This window comes from Aethalodelphis obliquidens, unplaced genomic scaffold (genome assembly GCF_003676395.1).
Source record: "Aethalodelphis obliquidens isolate GAN/ISIS:26980383/991018 unplaced genomic scaffold, ASM367639v1 scaffold11, whole genome shotgun sequence".
Classification (NCBI taxonomy): domain Eukaryota; kingdom Metazoa; phylum Chordata; class Mammalia; order Artiodactyla; family Delphinidae; genus Aethalodelphis; species Aethalodelphis obliquidens.
In genome coordinates, this window is record NW_020837955.1 from 13629113 (window position 1) to 13649480 (window position 20368).

The 20368-nt window shown below is 45.5% G+C and overlaps 1 protein-coding gene across 2 annotated transcripts in view; it reads right to left on the reverse strand.

Moving 5' to 3' along the window:
• Positions 1 to 4938: 4938 nt before the first annotated feature.
• The window catches only part of PDLIM1 (PDZ and LIM domain 1), a 46262-nt gene continuing 30832 nt past the window's right edge, over positions 4939 to 20368 (reverse strand). The window contains exons 5-7 of one of the 2 annotated variants that reach the window (XM_027112107.1): positions 12464 to 12615; positions 5923 to 6040; positions 4939 to 5456 (exon numbers count right to left, since the gene is read on the reverse strand). In XM_027112107.1, coding sequence (XP_026967908.1) covers positions 5270 to 5456; positions 5923 to 6040; positions 12464 to 12615 — 457 coding nt within the window. In that variant the 3' untranslated portion in view covers positions 4939 to 5269. Of the gene's footprint in view, positions 5457 to 5922; positions 6041 to 12251; positions 12377 to 12430; positions 12616 to 20368 lie in introns of those variants that run through there. The other variant, XM_027112108.1, reaches the window with a different exon arrangement.

Consider the following 20368-nt stretch of genomic DNA (forward strand, 5'->3'; position numbering starts at 1 on the left):
TTTTGACCTCTAGCTAAATTTGGGATACTTCAGAAGTTCCCTGAAACATCTCAAAGACAGAGATTAATTAGGCTTTTTTGGTATGTTGAATTACATGGGAAGCATTGTCAAATGAGTAATGATAAACTTTCTTAGGTTATATGGGTAAATGTTATAAATGTTCTAGAAATTATGTGAAATTCCTAAAATTGGATATGTCCTGGTATAATGTTATGTCATAATTTTACTTAAGATGTTATATGTTGCATAAATAACCAAGTTTCTTTGTCAATTGCATTGTAATCAGGTCTTTAACCATGCCATTTAAAGTCTTTGACATTTATATTACTCTGATGCTTTTACAAAAATGAAGATCTTCAAGACGGTTCATAGAAAGGACTTTTTAGAAACAGGTTTCTGATAACTTTTAGATCATACCACCGAACTGGGTAAGAAATTACAGAATTCTAACAGAAAACCTGATGGCTTCATAAACTTCTAACAAAAGATCAAGATCAATAAGAATTAATTACATGGGACCGAATGAACTGATGAATATGATTTATAAGTTTTATGACTTTTTGTCTGAAATAGTACTGGCTTTTAATATTTGTTTTCCAGATATGAGGAAACCTGCTAACTATGACTATGTATAATATACACAAATATTTAAATTCTATCACATATTATCACTGTTTTATACATTTTTTATTTATTTGGAGTTACCCACATATTTAATTTTGTTCCTGCTTCTCCACTCTTTTATCTGGGATTTCCCCCCTTCTTCTTAAAAAATATTTTTACTATTACCCTTTAGTTCATTATGCTAATGACAAATCTGTTGCTGTTTTTCTGTAAATGTTTTCACTTCTTTCAAAAGATATTTTTGCTTGTATACAATTCTTAGGTTTGTTGTTATATCCTTTTAGCACATTAAAACTACCTTTCCATTGAGGTCCAGTTTCCATTTTTGCTGTTGCAAAATTAATTATCAATTTAAGTTTTTCTTCTTTGGTGGAATCTCTTTCTTTCTTTTCTTTCTTTCTTCCTTCCTTCCTGTTCTCCTTCTTTCTTTCTTTCCCTTCCTTCTTTTCTTTCCTTTTCTTTCTTCCTGTCTTTCTTTCCTTTCCTTTTCCTTCCTTCCTTCCTCCCTCCCTCCCTTCCTTCCTCCCTTCCTTCCTTTCCTCCTTTTACTTCCTCCTGACTAAAGTATACCTATGTAAACAAAGATGAAGCATTTATCTTTTTCTCTCTACCTGATCCATCCAGAATTTGGCTTTTTCAGCTGGCTTCCCTCTGGATTTGGTGGTGTATTGTGATCCAGACTGCAACCAGTTATACTAATCATTGTTCTAATTTGTTCTTCGTTGTTTTTTAACTGTTTATGCTTTGTGTCTCTCATTGCTGTACTATAGCCGTACTAATGCTATTAGTGCTATTATTCATACCATATTTTATAAGATTGTTGTTTCTTGTATTACCCAATGTGTAACCAGGTCTCTGACAATATTAACGATGGCTAAATGTCTTGAGGCAATTGGTCACGTATATATAGTTCTCCATAAAATTAATTGTAATAGTGTAACTCTAAATATGGGAAAAAGCAATAAGGGAGAAACACTTCCTGGATCATAATAAGCTAGTGAGATAGATGATCCAGAGACTTTTTAGGATAACAAGGCCTAATTCAGAATAGCACACGAATAGCCTATCAACGAAATCCTCACCTGACCTAGGAATGAGTCTTCCCAGCTCCATGGGACAAATTGGTCATGAAATCCCTCCCAAACCTTGGTCAAATTTATGACCAAAAGTGGGAAGTGAACAACAAAGAACCACAAGCATCAGTCATCACCCAGTTACACAAGTGGGTTAAATCACAGCCCACTGAAGTCAGCCACCAACAGTGCACCTTGAGGTGAATTCATGAAAAACAGGATGAGGCACTCTGCTTTGGATAAACAGGACCCTAGATAATTAGATGCATATCTCAGGAAGAATTTCAAGGAACCCAGATTCTTGCATCTTCCCATACATAGAAAAACCTAAAATCATTAACTTGAGACGTCTGTTCTTTGTGATTAGCAGTGATCTTTTACCAAGATGCATGCCTGACTACACGTATTTCCCAGCCAAAAAAAAGTCATGTGTATCCTGGCTCCTCGCCCACCTCTTCAGAGCAGTTCCTCAGAGCTAGAGTGGCTGTCTCCCGGGCGGGAGTCCTCAGTAAGACCCCGAATCAAACTCAAACTCACAATTCTCATGTTGTGCATTTTTCTTTAAGTCAACATAGGTTTTGGCTGGAGAAATCATCGGGATGCTTTCAAAATAGCTGTCCTGCTGGAGGACGGGCAGAATTGAGAAGCCAGAGTACAAGGCAATTAGAAGAGATTTGGTGGACACATGGGAACAAGGGAAAAGAACATGGTATCTAGAAGCGAAGCAGAAATCCAAGATGTCTTGTTTTAAGGTAGGTGCAGGTTGTGTGGTCCAGTAAGGTAGCCAGTAGCTACACATGCCTATTGAGTATTTGACACGTGGCTAGTGGCATAGATTAAAATGATAACACTTTGGGTATATGGCACTAAATACAATATATTGTTAAAATTGATTTATTGATTTTACCTTTTTCTTTTTCCATGTGGCTATTAGAAAGTTTTAAATTACATGTGTGGCTTTCATTGTACTTCTTTGGACAATGATGAAGCATCCATTTACAGATTCATTCACCAGACATTTGTGGACTATCTCCCTGCTCAGGGCCGAGTAGACGAAGCTGATACAGATAGAGGAATAGCTCTTATGGGGGCTTCATTCCTTTCAGGAGACTATGGTTAGTGTCTCATGTGATGTGTGCCCAGGAGGTGTGCCCTGGATACAGGAGCACAACAGATCCTAGGCCTGGTGGGCCAGCAGAGAAGACTGTCTAGAGGAGGGACGCTGGGGCTTCATCCTGAAAGACCACTGATGTTTACTAAATCAAGAACTGGGGGCTTCCCTGGTGGTGCAGTGGTTGAGAGTCTGCCTGCCTATGCAGGGGACACGGGTTCATGCCCCGGTCCGGGAAGATCCCACATGCTGCGGAGTGGTTGGGCCCGTGAGCCATGGCCGCTGAGTCTGCGAGTCCGGAGCCTGTGCTCCGCAACGGGAGAGGCCACAACAGTGAGAGGCCTGCGTACCGGGGGGGGGGGGGGGACTGGAAGAAGAGCGTTCCAAGTCAGAGGGAATCACTTCATCAAAGTCTGTGACTGTTTTTCCTCTCCAGGAAGTTGTCCAAAAGCTTAGTAATTAAAGGATGATGCAAGTCAGATCAGAGATATTCCAATACATTTCTTCCATTTTGTCTTCATTTTAGAGTAATCGTGACAGAAGAAATAAAATCAGATGAACATGGTAGGCAAGAAGGACAAGAAATAGGTCAAATCTTAAATTGCTCTTGGCAGGAAGTAACTCTATCAATGTAAACTAAAGGCTGGAGGAAAAGAGGAGTTCTTAGCCACAAGACACAACTTGCACTGAGGACAGTAATGCTGACATCCTGTTTCATTTTGTCGGGAAACAAATTAGCCTTGGAGGCCACGGAAAACAGCCATAGTGGTCACTTGACACTCCCAGTATCTGGCCTCCACCAGAAGGGAGGCACCCTGTACGTAAGATCCACTCCTAAGAAGTAATACTGTCGTTGAACAAGAAAAGCATCGGACATTTGGCACATTATCTGAGGAAAGGGACTGGAGAAAGTTCTAAGAATGTATATTACCCATTCATCCCCCTCAGTCAATAAACCCAGGTCACAGTTGTTACTGTATTTGTAAATGCATCAAACTTGCTGTGGTTCAGAGAGCTTTCATTTTATCTTGATTTGCCCAAATTACAAAGTTTCAGCCACCTTGCCTTTTACAAACTTAGAAAGAGTTTAAAATAAGGATTAATAGAAAGAGAAAGGAAGGAAGGAAGGAAAAGATAGAAAGAAAAGAGCTTTAACATGAAGTAATTTTCTGCCTGGAAGTTTTTGTCTTATAGATTAGAACTGCTTGTGTCTAAACTGTCTGCAGTGTGTCCAAGTTTCAGAGATCTGCCAAGTGAAATCCCAGCACTACCACTAACTAGAATCCTTACTATTAGAAAGCTAGTCCCTTCATCAGTAAAGGACATCAGCTATTGCCTGCGGTGATGAATACTACTTAAGCGTAGATGATTTGCTGTTTCAGAGGAAGAAGGGCTGGTGGAATGACCTGTCTGTCTCTCTTAACAAATCAGTCTCTAGAGCAACAGGGGTGCTACTGTTTGAGCAAATGACTCCTTTAGTGGTTGGTCACCAAAAGATGACCTACGGTAACCTAAGATCTCTGACTCAAGGCCCCTTAACGGCCAGGGTTCCGGGTCTCTTCCTGGAGGAGAATGCATTTGCCACTTCCCTGAGCAACCTGCAGGTTTAGGACTGCTGGCCACGGTCCTGAGTTTGCTTCCCTTCACAAAGGAGAGGGGTTGTGATGGCAGCAAACCAGCCTGGTAAAAAGCTCACCATCTATTATTTGGAAAGCATTCATTTCCTCTAAGTCCCCAAACAGCCAGATGTAAAGAAAACATTTCATCACAACATAACTATCTTACATTAGCATCAGAGAAAGATGATTTGGACCAATCTTCAAAGAAATGTAAGAACATGGCTGTTGGGAATTGCCTGGTGGTCCAGTGGTTAGGACTGCGAGCTCTCACTGCCAAGGGCCCGGGTTCAATCCCTGCTCAGGGAACTTAAGGTCCCATTTGTCACATGGGGGGGCAGAAAAAAAAAAAAAAGACTGTTTTCAGATGCCAGTTTTCTCACACTTGGAGGAGAAGGCCTGCAAATCTCAGAGGTATGGGAACCCCCAAACAAGAGGAGAGCCCTCAGAAATCTCGTGTGGCTTGAGACAGGAAATAGGATACATGGTTACATGAAAGAGACACCACACTGCCTTGAAGTCTATTAATTTATTGGGTGAAAGGAAATCATTGTCAGACATATTAAATTTGGTTTGGTTCAAGTTTGGCTGGTGTCCATTTGCAGCAGAGATGAATGGAGGAGAAGAGAAGACACAGTGATGCTGGTAAGGGGACACTGAACAAAACCATCTTCCGTTAATGATAAAAGCGGGCGTCACACAGCCAGCGTGAGTCAGTTAGCTGACGAGCAGGGATAAAACCAAAGTAAGCGAGAACTTTCTAGATAAGAGAAGACAGAGCTTTCAGAGGACAAGATGCAGCAGGGGCTCGTTGGGAGACCAGCGTTCGGTGCTGAGCTGCCGGCTCACTTGGGGAACACAGTGATCACATCGTAGCCCTCGGGTGGAGTGACCCGCTCCCGGGCGTGCTTTTCACAGTAGATCTGATCCTCCACAAAGAAATGGCCCTTCTGTTTCAGGTTCGTGCCACAGTCGGTGCACACGTAACACTCAGGGTGGCGGTGACGGTCCCGCAGCTTCACAAACACGCCGCTGCAGGAGGGAGGGAGGAGAGGGGCTCCTTTAGTGACAAGCACCTGAAGGGGGCACCAGGCTTGGGGGCTCCTCCCAAGGGTCCCATGTGGCAGATCAGGGCTTCCTCCCAAGGGGCCCATCTGGCAGATCAGAGCCTCCTAACTGGCCTCCAGTCATAAAGGGGCTTCTCATGCCTGGGGTCCAAAGACGTTACCCTTGAAGCCTTCGGGAAGTCCTTCCCACTTCAACAGAGCAGCCCTGCTTTTTCTGGTTGTACATGTTCATACCCTAAGGGTTCTACAGCCAAGGAAAGCTTTCACCACCTGGCTCTGGGACACAGGACCTACCTGGCCTCTCTGCTCCATTTTCCAGGCAGGATTTTTTTCTCCATCACACCCAAAATGCGCAACATCCAGCGCTTTCCACATTTTCATGGTTTACCCAACCTGCAGGGCCTCTGATGCCCTGGAAGGCAGATACTCACACAATGCCGGTGCCACACTTGTCACATATGGGCAGCTTCTGGGCGTTTCCAATCGATGCAGCCACTTTGGTGACTGGAGCCTTAACACTTCTGAATCCTGAGGGCTTGTTGGGATCCCCTAAAAGGAGGAAAACACTTGGGTTGGCCGGAAGTGTAGGATTGCGTAAGTATCATTTAGCTCTTTCAGATTCACTTATATGTATGTTCCAGCAAGGTCATGGGCACTGGAGTCAAACAGACTTGACTCTGCTCTGTGATCCTGGGCAAGTTACTTCTCTGGTCTGCAGTTTCCTTTTCTATAAAACAGGAGATCATTTCCCCCTCACAGTGGGACAAAAAGATTAAAAAAGACACATAAAGCCCTCCCTGGCACATGGTCAGCCCTCAAAACACAAATTACATTACATGCTGATTAAATACATGCAAACACTGATATGGGACTTAAAAATTAAAAATGCTTTATATAGAAAAAATAAAAATGTCTGAAAATCGAAAGGCAGTGTAGTCAGATGCCAAAAGAAACCCACATTACAAAGAGAACAAAATCATAGAGTGTGCTACAAGCAGCCAGATAAAAACCACCCGCTACAGGGCAGAGTCAGCGGCAGCCTTCCTGCAGTCAGCTTTGTGTGTACAAGACAAAGCTCCTAAGTTGCTGGGTGCTGAACTGCCTACAGCCCAGTTCATCACCTGTGTAGAGCCCTGTGTAATGGTAGCTATTAATAATGGTAGGCTACTGAAAGCACTGTTATTGCTATATATTTGGCTGGCTGTGTTTCCACATCACATTTTTTTTTACTGTGATGTGGCCTAGCAAACATTGTTAGGTTTGTCAGCTATAATAGAGGCTCAATAAATACACAAGAAATAGATGATGAAATGCCGTGACAAATGCATGATGGTCCCTCTCTTAGTCCAGCATGCTTTGGCTCAGGAAGCTGGAGATGTCTCTACACTGATGGTTCTGAATGGGCATCTCTGAGCATCCTGGGCACCAGGAGAGATTTCATAAAATTCACAGACCAGGCTCCACCCCAGACCTGCTGAAGGAGCATCTCCAGGTGCAGGGGCCCCAGGATATCCTGTTCTATACTCCAGGTTAAAATCCACTTCTTTAGACTAAAACAGCTGTTCTCAAATGCTGTTGTGCATCAGAGTCACCCGGCAGGCTCATTAAAACCCAGATTGCTGGGCCCACTCCCAGAGTTTCTGATTAAGCAGGCCTGAGGTAGGGCCCAAGAATTTGCATTTTTAACAAGTTCTCAGGCGCTGCTGCTGCTGGTCCAGGAACCACACTTTGAGAACCACTGAATAAGAGCGACAAATGGCTTTTTGTGTCAGGTGAGGGGGCGAGGAGAGGGTCATCCCATATCTGCAGCCATGCTGGGCAATCCTGGGGCTGATAAATGCGGGCCCTAGCTCGCTTGTCCTTTTCAAAAACGAGTCCCCATAAGCTGGCTGGCGCTTCTGAACCCAAAATTGAGACTGTGTGTGACATAGGGGCATTTAGAGTTGGCTAGGCGTGGTAGACTGTATATTTTATCTGCAGTTATCCGTACCTTCCCATACTTCCCAGTAGGTCAGTGCTTCTCTGCTGGTGGCGATCTTGTTCCCTAGTTTTGGTTGTCTCCATTGCAAGGGAGTGCTGTTGGCATCTAGGGTAGAGGCCAGGGATGCTGCTGAGTGGCCTAAAACGCACAGGACAGCCCACTACAGGGGCTTATCTGGCCCAAAGTGTCAACAGCACTAAGGCTGAGGAAAACTTGCTCTTGGTGGCGTATACTCCCCCATCCCATCGACTTTGGGTTTGGCCACAAGACTTGCTTTGGCCATTGGAGTGTGGGCAGATGTGAGCCCTGTTTGGTTAGAAGCACGAAGTGCACTTGTGTGGCTTGGCCCTAACGCCACTGAGCTGCTGCCCTCTGCCATAGGAAATCTGGCCATGTGCAACAGCACGGATGGACCTGGAGGGGAGGATGCTTAGTCAAGTAAGTCAGGCAGAGAAAGACAAATGCTCTATGTTATCACTTACATGTGGAATCTAAAAAATAAAACAAACAGGGACTTCCCTGGTGGCGCAGTGGTTGGGAGTCCGCCTGCCGATGCAGGGGACATGGGTTCGTGCCCCGGTCCGGGAAGATCCCACATGCAGCGGAGCGGCTGGGCCCGTGAGCCATGGCCGCTGAGCCTGCGCGTCCAGAGCCTGTGCTCCGCGGCGGGAGAGGCCGCAACAGTGAGAGGCCCGCGTACCGCAAAAAAAAAAAACAAAAAACAAATGAATAGAACAAAACAGAAAGGGACTCACAAATATGGAGAACAAACTAGTGGTTACCAGTGGGGAAAGAGAAGGGCGGGGCAAGATAAGGGTAGGGGATTAAGAGGTACAAACTACCGTGTACAAAATCATAAGCTACAAGGATATACTGTAAAGCACAGCAAATATAGCCCATATTTTACAATAACTTGAAACAAAGAATCTATTAAATCACTATGTTGTACACCTGAAACTTAGTAATATTGTACATCAACTATATATACTACAATTAAAAAAAAAAAAAAAAAGAACAGCAAGCCCTGGACTGTGACACTGCACTCTGCTGGGATCCCAGATAAAGCCCGCCTCGCTGCAGCTCGTTCAGCTCTGCAGCGCCACCTGCTGGCTCCATTTTCTTCTCTCACCTATTCAGCCAACACTGCAAATGCAAAAGAAATTTCCCTTCTTCCTTCCCTCTCCACTAGCTTACAGTAGAAATAGCTCCCTTCAGACTGTGGGCTACTACAAAAATTTTCAAATATCTCTCCTTCCAATGAATCTTGCATCTCAAAGCTTTTGGGAAGAAAGTGAAAATGAATGGAGTAAAGTACAGCCTTTTTACTATCCACTTCCATGCTCAACAACCCTCTGTGACTACACTACCTATAGGATCAAATTCATGGTCCTTAACCTTGCACCTGGTGGTCCTCCATGACCCGACTGCAGACCATCTGAGGATTTTCCTGGAATCCTGGGAACCAGCCAAAATGAGCCTAGATACTTCCTGAGCAAGCCTCCAGCTTTCTTATCTCAGAGCCTGGGGTCCCCATTGTGTTTCTCAGTCCATGATGGCTGGGGACAGATAAATGAATAAACAAGATGTGGTGTATACATACCATAGAATATCATTCTGCCTTAAAAAGGAGGGAAATGCTGACACACGCTACAGCATGGGTGAACCTTGAGGACATTATGCTAAGTGAAATAAGCCAGATACAGAAGGACAAATACTGCATATTCCACTCATATGAAATACACGGAATAGTCAAATTCATGGAAACAGAAAGTAGAATGGTGGTTTCCAAGGGCTGGGGAAGAGGGAGCCATGAGGAATGGGTGCAGAGTTTCGGTTTTGCAAGATGAAGAGTTCCTGCGGATGGACGGTGAAGATGGCAGCACAGCAATATGAGTGTCCTCGGTGCCACGGAATCATATGCTTAAAAACGGTTAAGACGGTAAATTTTGTGTTAGGTATATGTCCCCACAGTGAAAAAAAAAATAAAGCCTCCTTCTACCTGCAATTCTTAGAATTTGATCCAGAGCAAGAGGAAGTGTGAGGAACCCAGGACCCTTTCTCCTAGTCCAGAGGCTGAATTTCACCCCAATTGAGAAGACCCACATTGAGTCTGGAGATTTATCACCAAGCCCTGCTGCAGCCAGACCTCCCTCGGGGGCCTCACTGACTGTGCCTGGCACATTACACGCACTGTTTCCCTTAAGGCTTTAAACTACCCGTGAAGTAGCCATTATTAGCGTCACTGGATGTGTGCAGATAGAGTAGGGCTTAGAGAGAGGAGCCACTTGCTGGAGGTCTCGTGGTGGGTCTCGGGCAGAGCCTGGACACCAGTGCTGGTGGTGCAGTGCTGCTTCATGAACCACAGCCCTTCTCGAGTGATAGTAACCCTCACGGAGTGCCTTCACCATGCACCAGCCACTGCCCTGAGCTTTGACCATTTCATCTCAAATGAAAACAGGTATTTGAGCTCCCTCACTTGAGAGCCTTCTGCATGTGGTAGATGTCTGGATTGGAACTTACACTGTTCCATTCAGTGACAATTTAATGCAAGTGCATATCAAGAGATAAGGGAGAGACCACAAGATTATTTCCCTTTACCTTTTTAGCAAATTTTTTATTTTCTTTGGAGCAAGGAGATATCCAGCCCAGGCGAGAAAAACTATAATTCTCAGACTGTTTTGCAACTAGATGGGGCCATGTGACTAAATTTTAGTCAAAATATAAGTGGAATAGTCATGTGGGACTTCTGGGAAAAAGAAAGCTGGTTCATCTGAAAGGGGGATTCCCCAATTAGCCCTTTCCCTGTTCTTCCTTCCTGGTCCCTGGAAGTAGGCATGATAGCTGGAGCACCAGCTGCCAACTAGAACCATGAGGTAGCCTTGAGAATGGAAGCCACTGGCTTGGCAGGTAAGAATACGGGATGGAAGGGATGAAGCATGAAGAGCAGGGAGCTGCCACCTCAGGGCAACTCAGTGATCCTGGGCTTCAAGTCCTTCTCTGTGACCTCTGTGACCTGAGGGCATGCAGTGAGGTGAGCCCTGCAATGTCTGTCTATGTTCTACTTTGGGCTGGAATGGACTGACTTTTCCTCTCTTAACTGAAGGGTTTTGCACCCACTTACTCAGAGTATAGTTGCGGTTTCTCACGTTTTGAAAAACCATCATCCTCTAGGGTTGGCCCCCAGGTCATCTGTCAGTTGGGCTAAGACTGGAACTTAATACAGAGTATATGACGCATTCCTTTCAAATTGCACAGGTACTCCAAGAAAAGGGGAAAATTGCTGGTAGGGACAATATCCTTCTAGCATAAAAGAAGAATTTTCCTAATATCCTGTGCTTGTAAATTGCCAATTTCTCTAAAGAACCACCCAAATGGGGAGGAAGCTTGGGTGCTGAGTGTGTTCAGGAGGGAACTTTCAGCTCAGGAAGGACTCCTGGGAAGCCAACTCCGCAGCTGGAGGCTTCCAGGCGGAAGGTGACTCTTCCAGAGGGCACTCAGCTCTGACCCTCACTGGCCGCCCTGGGCAAAGAACCAACCCCTCAGGAGCCTGGCTGAAGCGGGTCTCCGAAACAGAACAACCAAGTGTCCCTCCCAGAAGTACCAACTCTCCTCACAGGCAGGCACACTGGGAAGAAGAAGAGAGCAAGAGAAGGCAGGGCTCCGGTGAGCCTCATGGAAAGGGACAGTGCAGACTATGGAGGGCTGGGCCTCGCTGAGACCAGGAAGGGCTGCAAAACCCAACTCTCCAGAACTCACTGGTAGTTAGGCTGATGGCGAGAATCAGAGGCACTTGTGAATGACCACCTGCGAGGTGGGCAAGCCCGAGAGCTGTCGCTCACAGGTCACCTTTGTGAGAAGGGGAAAAAAACATCTCTTGTGCAACACACCCATCTGCCAGAAATTTCTCCTTGTTGTTGTTACAAAGCTGTTGAGACAGCTTTGCTGCCACCCACTTGAAAATTATCATGAGAAGCACAGAGTGTATGATGTGCAGAGGGCAAAGCCTGTCTCCTGAGACCTGCAGAGCCACATGTGTGGCCCTGGGCGCCTCGGGCATTGGAGCTCACGTGTGGACAAGCTAAGGCTGGCCTGGAGCCTCTTGATGAGGTCTCAAACATCATAACAGTTACGAAGCACCTACTGTGTGCCGGTCACAGTGACAGGTGTTTTGTGTAATTTATAACATTTGATCCACACACCAGTCTTAGAGGAAAGGGTTTTCATCCCTGATTGGCATATGAGCAAACAAGCCTGGAAAGGTTCAGAGACTTGCCTAAGGTCACTCGGTGGGGGGGATGTGGCCAAACTGGGGGCCCTCCGGTTCTCAGGAAGCCATCCTCCCTAGAGCAAGAACAAGCACGTGGCCCCAAAGTAAAGCTCAGAGCCTGGCTTCACTGCTGCTGATTCATTTCATTCTGCTTGTCATTCATATCCCATGGCCTTCACCCACTCACAGGTGCCAACCACCACAGAAGCATGGTGTGTGGGCTCAAACCAAACCAGTGGCCAAGGGACAGACGACAGAATCCCACAACAGTCAAGCTCCCCACGTCCTCAGCCTCCCCATGCGCCTGTGACAGGAAACAGCTAGGCAGGTGTGGCTGGGAGTTCATTCATTCCTCCCCCGACTCCACCCCCCTTTTTCTTTTTTTTTTTTTGGCTGGGCCTCGCAGCTTGCAGAATCTTAGTTCCCTGACCAGGCATTGAACCTGCGCCCTCAGCAGTGAAAGCAGAGTCCTAACCACTGGACCACCACGGAGTTCCCTCTTTTTTTTTAAAAAAAGAGCTTTTAGCCTTTTAAGAGCCATGCTCCTTCCACCTCTTCAGGGCTGTGTTCATCTGTGTTTCAGCAATGACTGCTTCTCTGCCCAGGTCTTGAACAAGAGCCTCTGACCACACACACACACACACACAAGAGCCTCTGACCACACACACACACACACACAAGAGCCTCTGACCACACACACACACACACACACACGACTGATTACCTTTCTCCTCAGACTCCAGGATTTCCTGCAAAACCAGGAATGAAGTGGACTGTTTTGGAGGCTCATTTAACTCTTGTTTCTCCTGAAGCATCTTGTAAACTTCAGATTCTTTGTCAATGACGAGTCCGCTTGGAAGCTGAGAATGGTCTAAGCTGTGAAGAATGTTTGCAAGTTCATTAGGACATGTCAGAAGTTAGGAGAAAAAAATTCACCAGGCACCCCCTTCCAAGAGAAGGCACCCATGAATCAAAGGGTGGAGAGAAATGATCCCAATGGACGAAGCCTTCTTCAATGCAGCCATAGACCTCCTGCCGATACTGTGAGGTGTCTGTAGGCAGAGCTGGCTGCTGCTTCCAGACAATAAGAGGCTAGTTTTCCAAACAGTTTCAGTGATTCAATTACTTTTTAGCCTAATCCCATGGAATGGGAATGCCGTGCTTCTTTCAAAATTACATAAACAACATGATGTCGAAAGAAAATTTATAAGAGGGAAAATGTCAACCACAATCCGAGCACTAAAAACTCAGCTGGGTCCCCATAGTACGGGCCACATACTTTCCCCAGAGCAGAAATCAGTGTTGTTTATTGCTGATGACATCAAGAGGCTCTCTCTGTCTCCATAAACTCTCCTAATTCTCACAGCAAGGAGCTCTGGTCTCTTCACCTACCACACAGAAGTAACAGTGTCTGCCCTGCTCAGTTCACACCGTTGTTGGCAAGGATGAGAAAGGCAAGAACTTTGTTTTCTGTTTTCTTGTTTTTTTTATTGGAGTCTAGTTGATTTACAATGTTGTGTTAGTTTCAGGTGTACAGCAAAGTGAATCAGTTATACATATGCCTATATCCATTCTTTTTTAGATTCTTTTCCCAAATAGGCCATTACAGAGTGTTGAGGAGAGTCCCCTGTGCTATACACAGGGTCCTTATTAGTTATCTATTTCTATATAGTAGTGTGTGTATGTCAATCCCAATCTCCCAATTTATCCTCTACCTCCGCCCCCCCTTAACCCCGGTAACCATAAGTCTGTTTTCTAAATCTGCGACTCTGTTTCTGTTTGGTAAATAAGTTCCTTTGTACCATTTTTTAGATTCCACACATAAGCGGTATCACATATTTGTCCTTATCTGACTTACTTCACTTAGTATGACACTCCCGAGTTAAGAACTTTGTAAACAGTGACGTGCTGTTCCGCTGAGCGAGGGTCAGAGGCCTCAGCTCGGGCCCAGGGATGGGGCAAGCCAGGCCTTGCCGCCCACGCCTCCCCCTGTCCTTCTGGGCTCCCCATGACAGGGTGAGACGGGTAGAGCTGGCGGCCTCTTTCGCCCAGGGCCCATTTTCCAGGGGAGACACCTCTGCTGCCTGGTTTCGGGGAACGAGGAGAGTGCAAGGAGGTAAACTCCAGTCAGCTTTACCTGTGAAGTCTGTCCTGAGTCCCACCCCTTTGCACCACCCCCTCCTCCCCTGTCCCAGCCACGCCATCTGTTAACAGCACGGCTGACCAGCTTTGCAACCTGTTCCTCTGCCGCCACTCTCAGCCCCCAGGACCGCCTTACTTTTCTGACCAGAGGCCAGGGTGGTATTTGAAACACAAGAATCAGACTGTGTGGGGATGTGGCTGCAAGTGTTCCCATCTGACTCAGAACCAAATATTCACAGTATTAGTAACAAGACACAAGCTTAACCAAATTCATCTCCTTTGGAGTGAATATTCATTACAAAAAGTAGAAAGGCCCTGCAAGATGTGGCTCTGCTCCCCTCTCCAAACACATCGCCTGGCACCCCTTGCTCGCTCCAGTGAGACCAGCCTTCATGGAGTTTCTAGGACACACCAGCCTCAGGGCCTTTGCACATCCTGCTCCCTCTGCCTGGGACGCTCCCTCCACAGAGAGCCCCGTGGCTCCCACACTTCACTCAGGTCTCTGCTCAGATGTCCCTCCTCAGAGAGGGTCCCCGACCCTCAGCTTAAAACAGTCCACTCCATCCCTGTCACTCCTCCCCTTGCTCTGCTGCCTCTTTCTCCATGTTGTTTCTCACTCACCGTCAGTTATACTTGTTTCTTTATGGTCTGTCTTCCCCTGGAAAGTAAGCCCCACGAGGGCAGGGCCATGGCCTGCCTTGTTCACCACTGTGTTCCTGCCTTGTATCAGTGCCCGGCACGGGGCTGGAGCATGGTAGGTGTTAGAGAAGTGGGTTAAGTGCCTTTCTCCTCCTCACTGCACCCTCTCCCTGCTCCTGTGGGGTTGCAGGGAATCCCCCAGGGCTGTGCCAGGGACATGGGCAGTCCAGCCTCCTGGGCTCAGGTCACCTCCTGCGTCTCAGCCTCAGCTGCTTTTTCAGAAGCCTCCACCCGCTAGGGAAGAAGGGCAGTGCACCCAGTAGAGCCAGAGAGGAAATACCAGATGGTGGTGCAGTTTATCACCCACCCATTGCATAATCAGTTAACATTCCATTTTAAATGTGACTCAAGGCCCTGGCTGGAAGCAGGGTCACTCGCATCAGTGAAGCTCTAGGTTTTCCCTTTGACTACAACCAGGTTCTCACAATAGAGGACAAAACCCTCAAAGAGTGACATCTGTTCTGCTGCTCTCAGGGAAGGTCAAAATGCAAGTAGAGAGATTCATCAGCTGGTCACTTGTGCAGGCCACGGTGGGGCGGCGGGGGAGGGAAGCCACCACCCCTGCCCGTCCACAACTGCTGGTCTCTGTCCGTGTCTCTTTCCCTCCGTCCCCCAGGCAGGTGATGGGCCACCCTGAGGAGCGGTTGTAACCAGGGGCCACAGTCTTCCTGTGGCCCACCTTTTTAGCCCTGTTGTCTGAGATACATGCTGGACTCTTTCTTTGAGTCTTGAGTTCTGAGCTTGCCCTATAATAAATGTATTGTGTTATTTTGACAAATATTTTTTTCTATTACACTTAGAACTATTTTAAAATCAAGATCAGACCATGGAATGTTCTTGGGGAGAATTTTTCCCCTTCTTTGGTGTATGTTGTTATGTCTGGAAGCCACCAAGGGACTGCTAAAAATGACAGAAGCCAAACTACAAGGTCATCACGTATTCTTCCAGCAAATGGTCTTGGAAAGTATTTCCATGATTAATGAAAAGAAAACAGCTTACTATTTATTCTCAAATAATGATAATATCTTTCTACCACTTGACAATTTATAAAGCACTTTCAATACCCATCGCCTTACTGGAAGCATTGATCTGCTTAATTCAAAGATAATATCCTAAGACCCAAGTCTTAGATGTTAGACTATCAGATATAGACAAATGACATCACAATATATTAAAAAAAAAATTCTAGGACAAAAACATGCATGAGAAATGGAGCCCCCAAAAAAAGCATTCTCACTTTTTATATATAGTAACAGCATTGAAAGGAAGAATTCTATAGTGATAAGCTCTCAAAAAATGAGCTACATGACTGAGTCACCAGGAGAAAAACTTCTGAGAGTGGGTCACTAAGAGTAAGCACAGCCTTCTAAACCCAGTCTTTACAATTTTAATAACAAAATACAAGATTTTAATCAAATTCAACTCCTTTGGAGTAACTATCCATTACACTCTTCATGTTTCCTGCTTCTTGTTTCTCCCTGAGTCAGACTTGGTGCTGAATGTACACCAGTTCCCTAAATGTTTTCTTTCAGTCTTTTAGGCCCTGACCACAGGGCCTGTCTCCCCAGGGATCTCACAGCCAGGTGGCGCTCTGCCTGACGAGGTGACTGACGTAGCTGGGTGTTTCAGGCTGGTGGTCTTTAGAACGTCAGAAGAAAACTCCGCTTGAGCTCGTTTGCCAGAAGAGGATTTCAGAAGCTGAGCCTGCAGACCTTATGTGACACAAAGGCCTGTTCCAGGCAAAAGAGCAGCTGGGGTGAAGGTAAGAAGGTCGAGGAGAACAGAGGAAAAGCACACCCATGGTTTTGGAACAGCAACCCTGGGATGAGCATCTACTCCATCAAAACGGTGAAGTGACCAGAGTGGGGACACAAGAGACTCTTTAATTTTTTTCTTTTTAAACTTGAGCCATCACCATGGAAGCAACTTAATAATCTGTATATAAATCTCAGCTAAAACAAGGAAGCCATGAGAAAACAATTCCCACTGCTGATAAAACCTTAATGGCATCATTTTCTCACATACTAAGTCAGCTTTGGTTCTGCACTAAAACTGCCTGTGTGTGTGACAAAGTTTGGGACGCAAAGAGGGATTATTTGAATTATAAGATGCATCCAGACAGAAGAAGACATTCTCTTCATAAAAATCGTTTTGCCATCTGGGAAGATGGAGTGGACATAAGTTTCCCTATTCCTCCCACTAAGTACAACTAAAAACCCTGGACATTCTATATAAGATGAACACAAGAAGACTCGGGGGACTTCACTGGTGGAGCAGCGGTTAAGAATCCGCCTGCCAATGCAGGGGACACGGGTTCGAGCCCTGGTCCGGGAAGATCCCACATGCCATGGAACAACTTAAGCCTGTGTGCCACAACTACTGAGCCTCCGCTCTAGAGCCCGCGAGCCACAACTCCTGAGCCCACGTGCCACAACTACTGAAGCCCATGCACGTAGAGCCTGTGCTCCGCAACAAGAGAAGCCACCACAATGAGAAGCCCATGCACCACAATGAAGAGTGGCCCCTGTTTGCCGCAACTAGAGAAAGCCCATGCGCAGCAACAAAAGACCCAACGCAGCCATAAATAAATAAATAAACAAATAAAATTTACATTAAAAAAAAAAAGACTCTGAAAGGGGGACAGAAGAAGGCAGACCAGCCAGAGACCTTGGGACCCAAGGAATGACAGTGGTCATACACTCCAGGCTCCAGTAGGGAGCCCGTATGTCAACCCCACCCAGCAGTGACAAGGCCACCACTCAACTGCAGTGAGTCTGTGGAGGCCATGTGGGTAGCCAGAGCTCCCACTCCAGCAATAATGAGCAGCCTCCAGTAACTCCAGTGTCAACACAGTAGAGTGGGGAGACTGGACTTCTATCTCCGCCTTGGTTGAAACCACTCCTCATGGTAGCCCATCACCTGACCTGGGGACAGGAGGCTCCCACAGTCCCCTGAGGGTGGGCTGGAGAGAGACAAGAGCAGGGACCAGCAGCTGTGGACATACAGGGGTGGTGGCTTCCCTTCCCCCCACTGCAGCCTGTTGTAAGTGACCAGCTGATAAGTCTCTTCTGCTTAAATTTTGACCTTCCCTGAGAGCAGCAGAGCATGTTCATTCTGTGAGCTTCATTGCTGTTATTGACCCTGCTTCCAGCTGGGAACCTGAGTACTTCAAGTGCCCCAGGAGGCTGACAGGAAAAAGAAAAAGAGAGGAGAGGAAGAAGTAACTTGGGGAGAATTACCCAGGGAAAACCTATATCTCAGTTTTCTTTCTTTTTTTTTTAAATTTAATTTTATTTTTAATTTTGGCCATACTGCGTGGCTTGCGGGATCTTAGTTCCCCTACCAGGGATTGAACCTGGGCCCATGGCAGTGAAAGTGCTGAGTCCTAACCACTGGACTGACAGGGAAGTCCCTCAGTTTTCTTTTTAAAATGACATGTGAGCTAGTTACACAATGAGTGGATGCAAAATGAGTGAGTAAACATAATTGGAATAATTCATTTGCACTTGTAAAATTGTCTTTACCCCTAAGGATAAAGTGGTTAGATTTGCTGAGAAAACTGTTTGTAGCCATCGCCTGCGTTCTTGAACCTGGGAGACAGCCTGGTGGACTGGAGAGCATGTGGCTTTATTTCTCACAAATTAGAACTTCTTTACATACAAACCTTTCCTTCTGTATTGATAAATTGCACCACCATTTGATATTTGTTCTTTGGCTCCACTGGGTACACTATCCCTCTTCCCTAGAGGGTGGAGGCTTCTGAAAAAACAGCCGAGGCTGAGAGGCAGGAGGTGATCTGAGCCCAGATATCCAGAAAAGGACTAGAGGATATGTTGATGGCAAATAAGCTCATGAAAAGATGTTCAACATCATTACCCACAAGGCAAGTGCAAATTGAAACCACAGTGATACATTACTACACACCTATGAGAATGGCTAGAATAAAAAATAGTGGCAACACCAAATGCTGGAGAGGGTACGGAGAAACTAGATCAAACATTGTAAGTAGGAATGTAAAATGGTACAGATATCCTGCAAAACTGTTTGGTAGTTTCTGTAAAATTAAACATGTAACTACCTTATGACCCAGCAATTGTACTCCTGGTCATTTGTCCCAGAGATGAAAATTTATGGTTACACAAAAACATGTTCACAAATCTTTACAGCCACTTTATCCATAATAGCCAAAAATAAGACACAACCCAGATGTCCTTCAATGGGTGAATGGTTAAACAAACTGTGGTATATCCATACCATGGAATAAAAAGGAACAAAAGAGGATAGAACAACCAGACAGAAGATTTATAAGCAAACTGAGGACCTGAACCACACTATAGACCAGCTGTACCTAACACATACAGAACACTATACCCAACAACAGCAGAATATACATTCTTCTCAGGTGCACACAGAGCATTCTCCAAGATAGATCACAGGTTAGGCCACAAAAAAGTCTTCACAAATTTAAGAAGACTGAAATCACCAAGTATCTTTTCTGACCACAATGGAATGAAACTAGAAATCAACAGCAAAAGGAAAACTGGAAAGTTCACAAACATGCAGAAATTAAACAACCCACTCATGAACAAGGAAATTAGAAAATATTTTGAGACAAATGAAAATGAGAAAAGAATATATCAAAACTTACAGGACATAGCAAAAGCTGAGAAAACATTATAGTAGCAGTAATGCCTAATTTAAAAAGAAGAAAGATCTCAAATAAGCAAACTTTACACCTCAAGGAACAAGAAAAAGAACTAAACTTAGCAGAAGGGGACTTCCCTGGTGGCACAGTGCTTAAGATTGTCTGCCTGCCAATGCAGGAGACACGGGTTCGAGCCCTGCTCCGGGAAGATCCCACATGCTGTGGAGCAACTAAGTCCATGTGCCACAACTACTGAGCCTGCGCTCTAGAGCCCACGAGCCACAACTACTGAGTCCGCATGCCACAACTACTGAGGCCCGTGCACCTGGAGCCTGTGCTCCACAACAAGAGAAGTCACCGCAATGAGAAGCCCGTGCACTACAACAAAGAGTAGCCCCCACTCGCCACAACTAGAGAAACGCCCGCGCACAGCAATGAAGACCCAACGCAGCCAAATAATAAAATAAAATAAATTTAAATAAATAAATAACGTTAGTAGAAGGAAGGAAATAATAAAGACTACAGCAGACATAAAATAGAAAAGAGGAAAACTGGAACAAAATTAAGAGTCTGGTTTTTTGAAAAGATCAACAAAATTGACAAACCCTTAGCTAGACTAAGAAAAGAAAAGGAGAGAAGACTGAAATAACAAAAAATCAGAAATGAAAGAGGAGACACTACCATGCCTGTGACAGAAATAAAAAAGATCATAAAAGACTATTATGAACAATTATATACCAACAAACTGGATAGCCTAGAAGAAATAGATAAATTCCTACCAAGACTGAATCATGAAAGAAAAAAAATATGTGAACAGACCTATAATAAATAACATGATTGAATCAGTAATCAAAAATCTCCCAACAGGGCTTCCCGGGTGGCGCAGTGGTTAAGAATCCGCCTGCCAATGCAAGGGACACGGGTTTGAGCCCTGGTCCAGGAAGATCCCGCATGCTGCGGAGCAGCTAAGTCCGTGTGCCACAACTACTGAGCCTGCGCTCTAAAGCCCACGCCCATGCTCTGCAACAAGAGAAGCCACCACAATGAGAAGCCCATGCACTGAAACGAAGAGTATCCCCAGCTCACCACAACTAGAGAAAGCCCGCACACAGCAACGAAGACCCAACGCAGCCAAAAATAAGT